The 13415-nt window shown below is 40.7% G+C and overlaps 2 protein-coding genes across 4 annotated transcripts in view; both read right to left on the bottom strand.

Annotated features, from left to right (window-relative positions):
- ZNF267 (zinc finger protein 267) overlaps positions 1-13415 on the bottom strand; it is a 136815-nt gene that overhangs the window by 120986 nt on the left and 2414 nt on the right. Inside the window, exon 1 of one of the 2 annotated variants that reach the window (XM_050773472.1) lies at positions 5830-5921. The exons of the other annotated variant lie outside the window; for it this stretch is intronic. The gene's annotated coding sequence lies outside the window, so the exon portion shown is untranslated. Of the gene's footprint in view, positions 1-5829; positions 5922-13415 lie in introns of those variants that run through there. 2 annotated transcript variants of the gene reach the window in all.
- Positions 1-13415, bottom strand: part of LOC126944201 (zinc finger protein 267-like) — a 62153-nt gene that overhangs the window by 46321 nt on the left and 2417 nt on the right. For both annotated transcript variants that reach the window (XM_050773498.1, XM_050773497.1), the window contains exons 2-3: positions 6433-6559; positions 5830-5925 (exon numbers count right to left, since the gene is read on the bottom strand). In XM_050773498.1, the coding sequence (XP_050629455.1) occupies positions 5830-5925; positions 6433-6559 (223 nt within the window). The remainder of the gene's footprint in view (positions 1-5829; positions 5926-6432; positions 6560-13415) is intronic.

Genomic DNA, 13415 nt, shown 5'->3' on the forward strand with positions numbered 1-13415 from the left:
GGTGGGAACTGAACAATGAGATCACTTGGACTCGGGAAGGGGAATATCACACACCAGGGCCTATCATGGGGAGGGGGGAGGGGGGAGGGATTGCATTGGGAGTTATACCTGATGTAAATGATGAGTTGATGGGTGCTGACGAGTTGATGGGTGCAGCACACCAACATGGTACAAGTATACATATGTAACAAACCTGCACATTATGCACATGTACCCTAGAACTTAAAGTATAATAATAAATAAATAAATAGATAGATAGATAGACATATGCACCCAACACTGGAATACCTAAATATATAAAGCAAACATTAAGAGAACTGGAAAGAGAAATATACAGAAATACAATAAAAGAAAATGTTAGTATCCTACTTAAAATGGATAGATCACTCAAGCACAAAATTAAGAAAACAGTGCACTATAACACTACAGACTAAATATACATATATATCCCACCCAACAATATGAGAATACACATTCTTCTAAGAATACATGAAATATTCTCCAGGATAGATCACATGTTAAACCAAAAGTAAAAAACAGTAAGTCTTTTCAAATTTATAACGATTAAAATTATATCAAGATTTTTTTCTGATTGTACTGATATAAAACTAAAAATCAATAGCAGAAAGAAAATTGGAAACTCACAGATATGTAAATATTAAACAACACACTCCGGAAAAATCAATGGGTTAAAGAAGAAATCAAAAGAAAAATCTAAACATATCCTGAGACAAATGAAATTGGAAACACAAGAAACCAAAACTTGTGTGATGCAATCAAAACAGTTCTAATACAGAAGTTTATAAAAATAAAGTTCTACATTAAGAAAAAAAAAAAAAAGGCCGGGCACCGTGGCTCACGCCTGTAATCCCAACATTTTGGGAGGCCGAGGCGGGTGGATCACAAGGTCAGGAGATCGAGACCATCCTGGCTAACACGGTGAAACCCCATCTCTACTAAAAATACAAAAAAATTAGCCGGGCGTGGTGGTGAGCACCTGTAGTCCCAGCTACTCGGGAGGCTAAGGCAGGAGAATGGCGTGAACCTGGGAGGCAGAGCTTGCAGTGAGCCAAGATCGCACCACTGCACTCCAGCCTGGGTGACAGAGTGAGACTCCGTCTTAAAAAAGAAAAAAAAGAAAAAAAGAACAAAAAAGATGTTCAATAAGCAATCTAACTCAATTCCTCAAGAAACCTGAACAAGAACAAAATAATCCCAATCCCAATGTTAGCAAAATTATGGAAATAATAAGAATTAGAACAAAAAGAGACTAAATAAAGACTAGAAAGACAATAGAAAACATCAAAGAAACTGAGTTGAGTTTTTCAAAGAAAACAAAATTGAGAAACTTTTGGCCAGATTAAACAAAGGAACAAAAAGAGAGAGGACTCAAAAAATTACAAATGGGCTGTGTGCACTTGCTCATGCTTGTAATCCCAGCGCTTTGGGAGCCCAGGAGTTGGAGACCAGCCTTGGCAACATGGCGAAACCCCTCTCTCCAAAAAGTACAAAAATTAGCTGAGCATGGTGGTATGCACCGATAGTCCCAGCTACTTGGGAGATGGGAGAATCACCTGAGCCTGGGAGGATGACGCTGCAGTGAGTCATGATCATGCCACTGCACTTTGGCCTGGGCATCCAAGTGTGACCCTGTCTCAAATAAATAAATAAATACATAATGAGTCATGACAATTGACAACACACAAATACAAAGAATAATAAGAGACTACTATGAACAATCATATGACAACAAATTGGATAACTCAGAAGAAATAGATTCTTAGTAATGAATGACTCACCAAGATTAAATCACAAAGAAACAGAAATACTGAACAGACCAATAATAAGAAAGGAGATTGAAGCAGTTATAAAAAATCCAGTGAGAAAAAGCCTATGACCAAATGACTTCATGGGTGCATGGCATCACACATTTAAAGATGAATTAATGTCCATCCTTCTCAAATTCTTCCAAAAAATTGAAGGGAAAAAACACTGCCCCTTAGTTTGCATGTAATGAAAAGTGGGTATATAAGTACATGACTGCAGAACTGCCCCTCTCAGCACACTGCCTACAGGGAAGCCTCACTCCACAGGAACAGTCATAGAGCTGCAACACTGCCAGCTCAATAAAGCTGTTTTCTTCTACCACTACCTTGCATTTGAATTCTTCCTAAGTGAAGCTATGAACCTTCCCAGGATAAGCCCCAATCTGGGGGCTCACCTGCCCTGCAACAAGAGCAATTAGGTAAGAAAAAGAAATAAAAGGCACTCACATCAGCAACAAAGAATTATAATTCTCTCTGCTTGCAGATTAGGTGATTTTATATACAGAAAATCCTGAAGGGTATACAAAAAGAGTTAGAGCGAATAAACTCATTCAGTAAAGCTGAGGTCACAAAATTAACATACAAAAATCAGTTGCATTTCTATATACTAACAATAAACGATCTGAGAAAAAAAGTTAAGCAAACAATCCAATTTATAATAGCATCAAAAAGTATAAAATTATTATGACTCCATTTAATAAAGGAGGTAAAAGACCTGCTTATTAAAATCCGTAAGACGCTGATGAATGTAATTGAAAAAGACACAAATAAATGGAAAGACAGCCCTTGTTCATGGATTGGAAAAATTAATACTGATAAAATGTCCACACTACACAAAGTGATATACAGATACAAAGTAATCCCTATTAAAATTCCAATGTCAGTTTTCACAGAAATAAAAATAAATTCTAAAATTTATTTTATTTTATATATATTTTTTGAGACAGAGTCTCGCTGTTGCTCAGGCTGGAGTGCAGTGGCGTGCTCTTGGCTCACTGCAACCTCCACCTCCTGGGTTCAAGCAATTCTCTTGCCTCAGCCTCCTCAACAGCTGAGACTACAGGTATGCGCCACCACACCTGGCTAATTTTTGTAATTTTAGTAGAGACAGGGTTTCACCATGTTGGCCAGGCTGGTCTTAAACTCCTGGCCTCAAGTGATCCACCTGCTTCGGTCTCCCGAAGTGCTGGGATTACAGGTGTGAGCCACCACATCTGGCCTTCAAATTTCTACAAAACCACAAATGACCCCAAATAGCCAACACAATCATAAGAAATAAGAATGAAGGTAAAGGCATCACACGTCTTCATTCCAAGCTATTACAAAGCTATACCAATAGTGAGTATTATATTGACCTAAAAAGACACATAGACCAATGGAACAGAACAAGGAAACTAAAAATAACCCCATGTGTATACAGTTAGCAATCTTTGACAAGGGCACCAAGATACACAAAGGGAAAAGTATGGTCTCTTCAATAAATTATACTGGAAAAGGTGGATATTTATGAGCAAAAGGACGAAATTGAACATTTATACCATATACAAAAATGAACTCAAAAAGAATTAACACTTAAATGTAAAACCAGAAATTGTGTAACTTTTAGAAGAAACACAGGGAACAAACTCTTCGACATCAGCCTTGGTACTGAATTTTTAGATTTCACACCAAAAAAGCACAACCAACAAAATCAAAAAACAAAAACAAGTGGGACTACATCAAACTAAAAAGTGTCTGCACAGCAAAGGAAACAAAGAACAACATGAAAAGGCAACCTAAGGACTGACCTAAGGACTAGGAGAAAATATATCTGATAAGAGTTTCATATCCAAAATATGTAAGAATCTCACACAACTCAATTGCCAGTAAAAGTAAATCTGACTTAAAAGGACCTGACTAGAAATTTTTCCAGGGATGACATAGAAGTAGTAAACAGGTTTAAGAAAAGGTGCTCAACATAATTAATCATCAGGGAAATGCACATCAAACCTCAATGAGCCATCACCTCACATTTACAGAGATACCACAATGAGATATCAAATCATGAAATATCACCTCATACTGTTAGAATACCTATTATCAAAGAGAAAAGAGACCACAAATGGTGACAGTGTAGAGAAAAGAAAACGTTGTACACCGTTGGTGGAAACGTAAATTGATCCAGCCATTATGGGAAAAAGCATGGAGGCTCCTCAAAAAATTAAAAATAGAAGTACCATATGAACCTCTAATCCTACTTCTAAGTATATACCTAAAAGAAATACAATCTGGCAGGAGCAGTGGCTCACACCTGTAATCACAGCACTTTGGGAGGCCGAGGCAGGCAGATCACTTGAGGCCAGGAATTCAAGACCAAACTGGCCAACATGGCGAAACCTCGTCTCTACTAAAAATACAAAAAAATTAGCCAGGCGGGGTGGCACAAGCAGGTAATCCCAGCTACTCGGGCGGCTGAGGCAGCAAAATCGCTTCAACCTGGGAAGTGGAGGTTGTAGTGAACCAAGATGGCACCACTGCACTCCAGCCTGGGCAACAAAGTGAGACTCTATCTCAAAAATAAATAAATAAATAAATAAATAAAATAAAATCAGTTAAAGAGATATGTGCACCCCTATGTTCATAGCTGATTATTCACAATATATAGTGGAATATTATTCAGCATAATGAAGAAGGTAATCCTGCCATTTCTGACAACATGGATGAATGAACCAGGTAGACACTATGGTAACTGAGTAAGAGAAATACAAATACTGTATAATATCAGTTATTTGTGGAATCTAAAAAAAGTTGAGCTCATAGAAGTAAAGTATAGAATGGGTCCCAACAGCTGACAGGTGGTAAAACTGGGGAGATACTGGTCAAAGAGTACAAACTTTCATTTAAAAGATAAATTCTGGGGATCTAATGTACAGCATTGTGAATATGGTTTACAATACTCATATATATTTAAGATTTGCTAACACAGTAGATCTTTAATGTTCTCTCCACAAAAAACCTGACAACTGTGAGATGATTAATATGTTAATTAATTTCATTGTATTAATCAATACACACTGTATACATAGATAAAATCAAATGATCAGGATGCACCTCTCAAATATATATAATTTACAAGTGTGGGGAAAAAATCCACATGAAAGAAGGAAGGAAAAGAAAAAAGAAAAGGAAAAGAAAGAAAACAAACATAAAGAACACATTCTCATTAAGCTTCCCGCTTAACCAGACAAAATTATAAAATGTTATGAATATATAAGGTAAGAGTTGAAAGTTTACTATATACTGAACAATGTTCTCAGCTCCCCATAGACATTTATTTACTTAAGAATTCTACATAGTATTATATTAAATGATTTTAAATCTGTGGAATTTGTGCATACAGATATTATATTTCTAATCTTAGTTTAGACTAGGAAAGATGAAAAGTTGAAGTGAAATACAGGATCAGATTTTTTTTTATATTTAGGAAGATGTTTTGCACTGTGATGAATTACTGAGTCTCAATTTTTGTAGGATCATCTTGGAAACCACCATAGGATTAGAAATTAATATACCAGAAAATATGTGGCATCTATCCACAGAATTCCTGGGACTTTTGAAAAAAATCCTACTGTCCATCACTCATCTCACACATTTCTGACATGACGCAAAACCAGAACTTTAAAAGGGGTTCCACATAGAGGTAGAAACATGCCCAGACTTTCCCAGAGCCCCCAAATCAATGCAAGGGCAGTCAGATCACACAGGCCCTCATAGGCCAAGGGGAGCACTTTGGCTGTCACTGTGAATATGATGGTGGATCACAGAAGGGGAAGGAGAATCATCAGATAATTTAAGAACATGAGACAGAAGATGTCCCTCTGTGACAGCAAGAGAAAGAAATAAACCCAGGTGTCTCAAAAATCATTTCCATTGGAGAACTTCCCAATCCACACTTCAAGGTCTGGTTCTTTCTTGACCGCTGGACCTCTCACTCATGTCATCTACTTCATCTGCTCCCACCTACCTGGCTGGATGGCTACTGTCTCCTCACTCTTCACATTCCAGGGCTCTTTCCTTTGCTCCAAAAAGGTGATCAGGTCCGGCTTAGAGACAGCGAGACCTGTTTTATTAGAAAAAGTCACATGACTCTTGCTGGGAGTTCTTTAATTGCCAGCTCAGTAGGATACTCAATAAAGAGGGAACATTATAGAGGATCCTAGAAAATTACTTCCCCAAACACTGTTTCCTGTCAGCTTCTTTACAATATTTAGGAAGCATTTTAAACAAAGGAATCCTGAGCTTCACTTCCAAGTATGACTAAATCAAAAATAAGGAGAAGGAATTGGATTTTAAAGTGTGGGCAATCATAGTTTATGTCACTCCATTTCTAGAATCACCACTAAACTACAGTGAAGCTTCGACATCATCTTAAGAAAGAAGGCAAATGTTAAGATCAAACATTAGGAAGTCTTTTCTATAACAAACCCACAATTTTTTTTTTTTCCTGGAAGCAGGAACCTGAATTCATTCATATAAAGCATAAGCTCCCAAGTGACATTCTACAAAGGACAGAAATAAAATCCTTAGTTATTAGATGTTAGATATTCCAAAGGCAAGTTATCCTCACCCAGAGAGACCAGGTTTCTGTAGTTCTCTAACATCACATCCCCATATAAAAGCTTCTGATCTGAGTCCAGGTGTTCCCACTCCTCCTGAGAGAATTCTATGGCAACATCCCTGAATGTCAACAGTCCCTGAAATAAAAATAAATAGCACATTGACCATGTGGCCATGGGCAGAGTTCATCATTTGACAAACCAAGATGAAATAAGAGAGCTAAGAAAACTGACTCTGATTTATATGAGTGACCTGAAATATTCAATAAGACACTTTCAAACATAATAATATTTTCTAATGTATTCTCTAACTCTGTGGAAAGAGAATGATATAAGATCCACAAAACCAGTGTAGATATTATGCCTATATAGAATATAGAGTATAAAACTAAGGCATCAAGGCCAGGTGCGGTGGCTCATACCTGTAATCTCAGCACTTTGGGATGCTGAGGTGGGTGGATCACCTGAAGTTCGAGACTAGCCTGGTCAACATGATGAAACCCTATCTCTACTAAAAATACAAAACATTAGCTGGGCGTGGTGGCACAAGCCTGTAATCCCAGCTACTCAGGAACCCGAGGCAGGAGAATCGCTTGAACCAGGAGGCGGAGGTTGCAGTGAGCCAAGATTGCGCCACTGAACTCCAGCCTGAGCAACAAGAGCAAAATTCCGTCTCAAAAAACAAAAACAAACAAAAAACTAAGGCATCAACATAGGAATATACACTTTTGAGTCTATATTTACATCATCCACAATCAGTTGTGTATAATTCTCAGGTGGAAAAGTCATGGTGACTTAGAGGCATACTTCTCAAATTGTATTGTATTCAACAATAAACTGCAGAACTGGTTCAAATGCAGATTCTGATTCAGGAGATTTGGGGCTGGGGCTGGGGCTGCGTTTCTGCATTTTTAACAAGCTCATCAGTGATGCCAATGCCTCAGGTCCAGAGGCCACACTTCTGAACAGCAGAGAGGTAGAACACTGAGGGAAGAATGCAGGGATGATGTGGAATTGAGAGTTTTATGAAATTTACAGGTTATAACATAATAGCAAGAATAGTAGAATCCTTTTTGAACATTTACTATTTCCTAGATGTCATCCTAGCAGTTTTTCATGTATTGATAAAACCATAAAAATAATCTATGTGAGAAATAATACTATTCTTCCTCTTTAATAAAAATGTTTTGCTAATGCTTCCCCTGTCTCAAGCCTGAAAAAAAAATTTTTGCCAAATATCTAGTATATAATAGAGCTTACTTTATTTTTTATTTATTTATATTTATTTATATTTATTTATTATTTTACCCCAGTATCTAACTTAGAATTCATTTCAAAGGGACATAACAGGCCAATATGCAGAGATAAGTATAAAAGAATGTTCAGAGCAGGTGTCACAACTGAGAAGATGATGAAAACAGGAAGGCAGCAACACAAAACTAATCAAATGATGTTTATGTCATACACACACACACACACAGAAATGGTAACTATACATACATGAAAAGTGACAGAACATTTTTTAATTAAGAAATATTTTAAGTTGTGTTAAAACTATAAAACTCTTTATGGATGATGCCTTTTTCTGTTTTTTAACAAACTATGAAGACTAATATATACAATGATATAAACTAAAATAAAGAGCTTCTGTTTCTGAGTCTAGTTTTTTTCCCCCAAGTTTTTGTTTTATTTATTCTAAGTGCTGTGTTATATTTTAGAGTATTAAGACAGTAGATATATTAATTATATGTTAATTGTTGTTATCTTTCTCTGAAAATACAGAGAATAAAGGAGTGTATGCTTGTGAAATTAGTAAATTAAAAAGGAAACCTACAGAAGTGAGGCTTGTTTCAGAACTTCCAGTTTCAAAAACCAGTATTTACAGTCAACAAACGTGAGAGCCTTCACTCTCCAAAGCAACCCACAAGCAAAGGGAAACTAAAAAGCAATGGGAGTCTCTGGATTAAACGAGATGGTTTATACGCATCACTCAGTAAATCCTCCCTCCTAGATACTCATTAACAACAAAGAGAAAAATAACTAGTGAAGGAATCCGGCAGAGAGCACCCGAACCAGAGGAATGAAGTTAGCATCAACTGTAATGAGATGAACCGGTATCAGTGCTGACGCACAGATGGACCCATAATCATTATTGTGATATCAGTGGGGGAAAAAAGTAAATCATGATCCGACTATAATAATAAAATCTGTGGAGGAACATACAGGTGGCCATATTTCTTCAAACTGGCCATGTGACCCTACTTAGAAGCCTGGGCTGAGAACCACTCAGCTAAGCATTCCTCTCAAGCTTCAATATGCATACACATCATTTGGTATTCTGGGGCCTGTGCTAAGTACTGCGATTCTGCAGGTTTGGAAAAGTTCCATGAATCGGCTTAAGACCCATTATCATTAGCACACAGCTAGAGGAAGCGGGCACAGCACAGAGTCCTTTACACCCAATACTCGAATCACAACGCAAATACTTTTCATTCACAGCGAGGACCACCAACCACTGTCCTGAAAAATCACATCCTTTGCCAGCCATTTAAAGTCTACAGAGGCTGGAGAGTACGGTAACATCTAAGTCAGCATTTGGAAAACAGCATGGATACATGCATGAAAGCAGTGTTTACTGAGCTTGTACTATGTGCTCACAGTATGCACTGTGCTAGCAACATCACATGGTGTGAGTTAAGCCACATAAACCCCTGGGATGTGAGTCCTGAGTATCCCATAATTCCCTGCAAGATTTAGATGATGGCCCAGCCTTTCTCTCTCTTCTTCTGTTTCCCTGTCACTACAAAAGCTAACTATAGACAGATGGGATGGATACGGAAAAGAAGGCTGAAGTTTAGTTCATAAGGATTTCTCACTGTAGTCTTTACATTGACTTTGTTACTACTTGCGGAGCAACTACTGGACCTGCAGGAATGGAAAAAAGGTTGCCAGGTGGGATGTCTCTAGAAGCACTGTTTCAATGAAGAAAAAAATTCAGGCCCCCATATTGTCCTTTGCTCCCATTTAACTGCTTTTGGGTTTGGGGAAATTGTGAGCACTGGCTCTGGAGAACCAGCAAGAGCAACCACTCAGGAGTCTGATCTCCAACAAACAGTTCTGTGAAGGTAGGCTCCCAGGTGGAGCCAGACCTGAACCAAGCTCAGAAGAGGGTGGATTTGGGCAGGGTTAGGGCAGACCAAGGCAAGGGGCACGGGGCAGGCCCTAGGCTTCCCATCTCTATCTTGCTGATGTAAGTCCTGTCTTTCCTAAGCCTGACTCCCAGAGTTTTTCTGATTTTAACTGTTTGTTTCATCCTTAACTATTTTGTAAATCCATTAACAAGCAATTTAGTCAAAACATGTAGGGCCTTCTGGGAAATTATGTTAAAAACCAAATCAAGAGAAAATCGATAGAAATAATAACAACTCTTCTGTCCATGGATGGCACTTTGGGTGGTGACATCAGAACTCACAATGTCAACATAAGGGCAGTGTCCCAAATCAAGCCCAAGTTCCCCATATACCTCCGTGCTTGCACAGGACCACATGATGCTGAATTTGGCCATTATCCACCTGCTCTAGACTGAAAGTTCCTGGATGGTAGGGACTATGGCTGCTACAAGTGTTGATCTAATGGCCATATGAAATGGAAGCAATTGGTTTACCTATCAGTATGAGTCTCCAGAACTCCTCTTTGTTCTTCGTCCACATAGTAGAACACTGGAACAACTCCCATTTGGATACCAAATAAACAGATTCCTTCTGAGAGTGGAGGAACAAATCCTGGATAATACATTCCTTTCCCTCTGAGATGGAAAGAAATTAGACCCTGTTGTCAGCCTGACCTCAGTCTGCACAGGACATCACCAAATGTCTCAAGGTGCTGGTGAGGGAGTCCCTGGTGATCTTGTGCTCAGGCCCCAATAGTGATTTGGGCAGGACAGACTCAGGCCGACTCTGTGGGGCCAGGATACAAAGTGGAACTGCCCCAGTGGAGCCACAGATTCTGGAGCCAGGCATAATATTACCTATACCTGATCAGCTAACTCTTGGGTACAAGAAAGGGCAAGATTACCCTATTCCAGTAACGCAGCTCACAGGTAGCTGTAGTTTTATTCATGGCTCTGGACAGTGGTGGCCCTGCCCTCCCTTCGCTAAGATGCTGCTTTACACTAACAGATTCTGCCACCATATTCTGCTTAGACCAGAAGGCCCTCACAGAACTGCAGCAGCTCACTGGACAAGATCCGGAAAACTTGAAGGACCCCACACAAAAAGTAGGGCTTTACAAGGTCTACGTCAATCTCTCGTAATGCAGAAACTGTCCCCTGGATTTTCTATACATCCTCAGTGCAAAGTCTGGCCCTGTCTTGTGGATCCCAGGTGGAGACCAGCCTTTATGTGCAGACCCCAGACGGAATCAATCTGGCTCTGCATTCTTGGGTGTTGCTGTGAAGAGAGGAAAACTAGAGGAGACAGCCCCTCAGGAAGGCTGCTGTCACACATCCTAGAGAACCCCAGGACCTGGGTTCAACTTTTGGGGCTGCAGATTTAGGTGTTGGAGGGGCAGGGAAGTGGCATGCACCCTCCGCACATTCATGGGCATTTGGGCAAGAGGATGAAGGGAATGTTGAGATTCTCAGGCCTACTCCATGTATGTGTATGTGCCTGGTTGGTTTCCAGTCCCCATGGTCTCTAAATCAGTTTCAGGTCTGAAGATGCCAGGGGCATGACAGAGCCGGAATGGCTAACTGATGCCCTGTGAACTTACTTCTGTAGAAATCTGGCCAACTGTTCTAGAAGGGATTAAAGATTCCAAATAAGCAGAGAGACCATTCTGCCTGCAGATTTTTGGGGCAATGGGCACTTTGCTGCACAACTGTGGGTTGTGACGGGAAGTCTTCGAGGGAACGTCGCCTCTAGAGTGAGGCCTGCGGCACCTTACACGTCTCAGTGTTTGGGAAATACAATTAAAAACAGAATCATCAGAAAAACAATGCACAATGGTAGAAAAGAAAGAAAACTGTTTTATGACACAATCAGACCAAATGTGAAGGACATTACATGCAATCTGCTAAGAGACTGGAAAAACAGTCACTCATGACTCACCATTAGTCCTCAATAGAAGACCTGACAGCACCATTTGTCAGATAGAGTGCATCCTAAATTCACCTGGGAACTGGGAGGCCATCTGTGTTTTTTAATTGGCCTTATTTTTCCTTAAATAAGGACAAATAAACTTCATGTCTTCGTGACAGGTAGATTTGCAACTTGGAGCCAGGGGCCTGAAGGCAGATGCCTGCTCTCCTAGAGAAACTGTGAGATATGGCTCGATCTTCTTTGCTACCTATATTTCAAATCAATGATTCCCAGTTCCTAGAGAAAGAATGTCCCGAATCAAAAAGACTGACGGCCAGGCACAGTGGCTCACGCCTGTAATCCCAGCACTTTGGGAGGCTGAGGCAGGCAGATCACCTGAAGTCAGGAGTTTGAGACCAGCCTGGACAACATGGTGAAACGCCATCTCTACTAAAAACACAAAAACTAGCCCTGCGTGGTGGCAGGCACCTATAATCCCAGCTACTTGGGAGGCTAGGCAGGAGAATCACTTGAATCCAAGAGGCACCACTGCACTCCAGCCTGGTCGACACAGCAAGACTCCAAAAACAACAACAACAACAAAGATTGACAAGAGACAAAAGATCTGTTTAGCTGTTACAATGATTTAGATATACTTCCAAAAGGCAGAAAAAAATTTACATATAAAACTCTCTAAAGTAAATGATTCAAGAAAAGGAAGGAGAGAAACATGTCTTCCCTTATTTTCAAGAAGGGTTAAGTCATATATTTTTAATTTGTACTTGTTCTCACAACTGCAAGATCTAGGGCCACAATCTTGAATTCATGGACATCTGAATTCCAGCAGGCGCTGGATTCAGGCACCTGAGGATTGGGCTTGGACACGCTGCATGCACGTAAAAAAGGGTTTGTGGATCAGGCATGGTGGCTCACACCTGTAATCCCAGCACTTTGGGAGGCGGGTGGATCACTTGAGCCCAGGAGTTTGTGACGAGCCTGGGCAACATAGTGAGACTCTCCCTGTCTCTACAAAAATTACAAAAATTAGCCAGGTGTCAGGGGGCACACGCCTCTAGTCCCAGCGATTTGGGAGTCTGAGGTGGGAGGATCACCTGAACCCAGGGAAGTCAAGGTTGCATGATCATGCCACTGCACTCCAGCCTGGGCGACAGAGTGAGACCCTGTCAGGGTCTGTGGGGAAGTTAAAAGGCAGAAAGGAAGGTACTACTAAGAACTCTCGAGTAGGGGGCAGTGCAGAATTGGTGGAAGGACTGGTTTGTGCTACAGATACTGGCCTAGACGGGGCTCTGACTTATTCCTGTGTGCATGCAGGCAGATGAGACTATGATTGGGCGGTCCACAAGCCTAGGTTGATGGAGGGACTAGGTTGCTGCTGCAGTTTCAGGGTCTGGGGACAAGGATGAGCCAGGAGTCCTTTAGGCACTTGTATGGGAATTTTGGCAGGAAACTGGGAGCAAAGGTGCTACAGGCACAATTCCTGAGGGTCAAGTCTTGTCCTGAAAGGGGCGTGGCCACGTCAGTGCCTAGTGGGTGTGTTCAGAGTGGGTGGGAATTATATGGTAGCAGCACAGTGGGGGCGGGGTCTGTTCTCAGAACTTCTGCCCTTTCTATCCTCAGTCGCCTCTCTCCCTGGGAGGAGATGTGCAATAACAGGACAATGTGTAGGGTGACACCCTGTGTGCAGGAGAATAGAGCCTCCCTTCCGGGAGACACCCAGAGTCTCTCTCCAGCCCAGGTCCCTGTGCTATCTTTTTTCCGACAATAAATGTGTGGAGTTTGCTGAACACCAGCCAATTCTCCAACACCAACTGGTTGTCCAACAACTCAGTTCTGACACCACCCAGAGGCAGCACAGACCCCACAAGTTCTGACTTCAGTGCCACAACACTGCCCCC

The sequence above is a fragment of the Macaca thibetana genome, chromosome 20, assembly GCF_024542745.1.
Source record: "Macaca thibetana thibetana isolate TM-01 chromosome 20, ASM2454274v1, whole genome shotgun sequence".
Lineage (NCBI taxonomy): Eukaryota > Metazoa > Chordata > Mammalia > Primates > Cercopithecidae > Macaca > Macaca thibetana.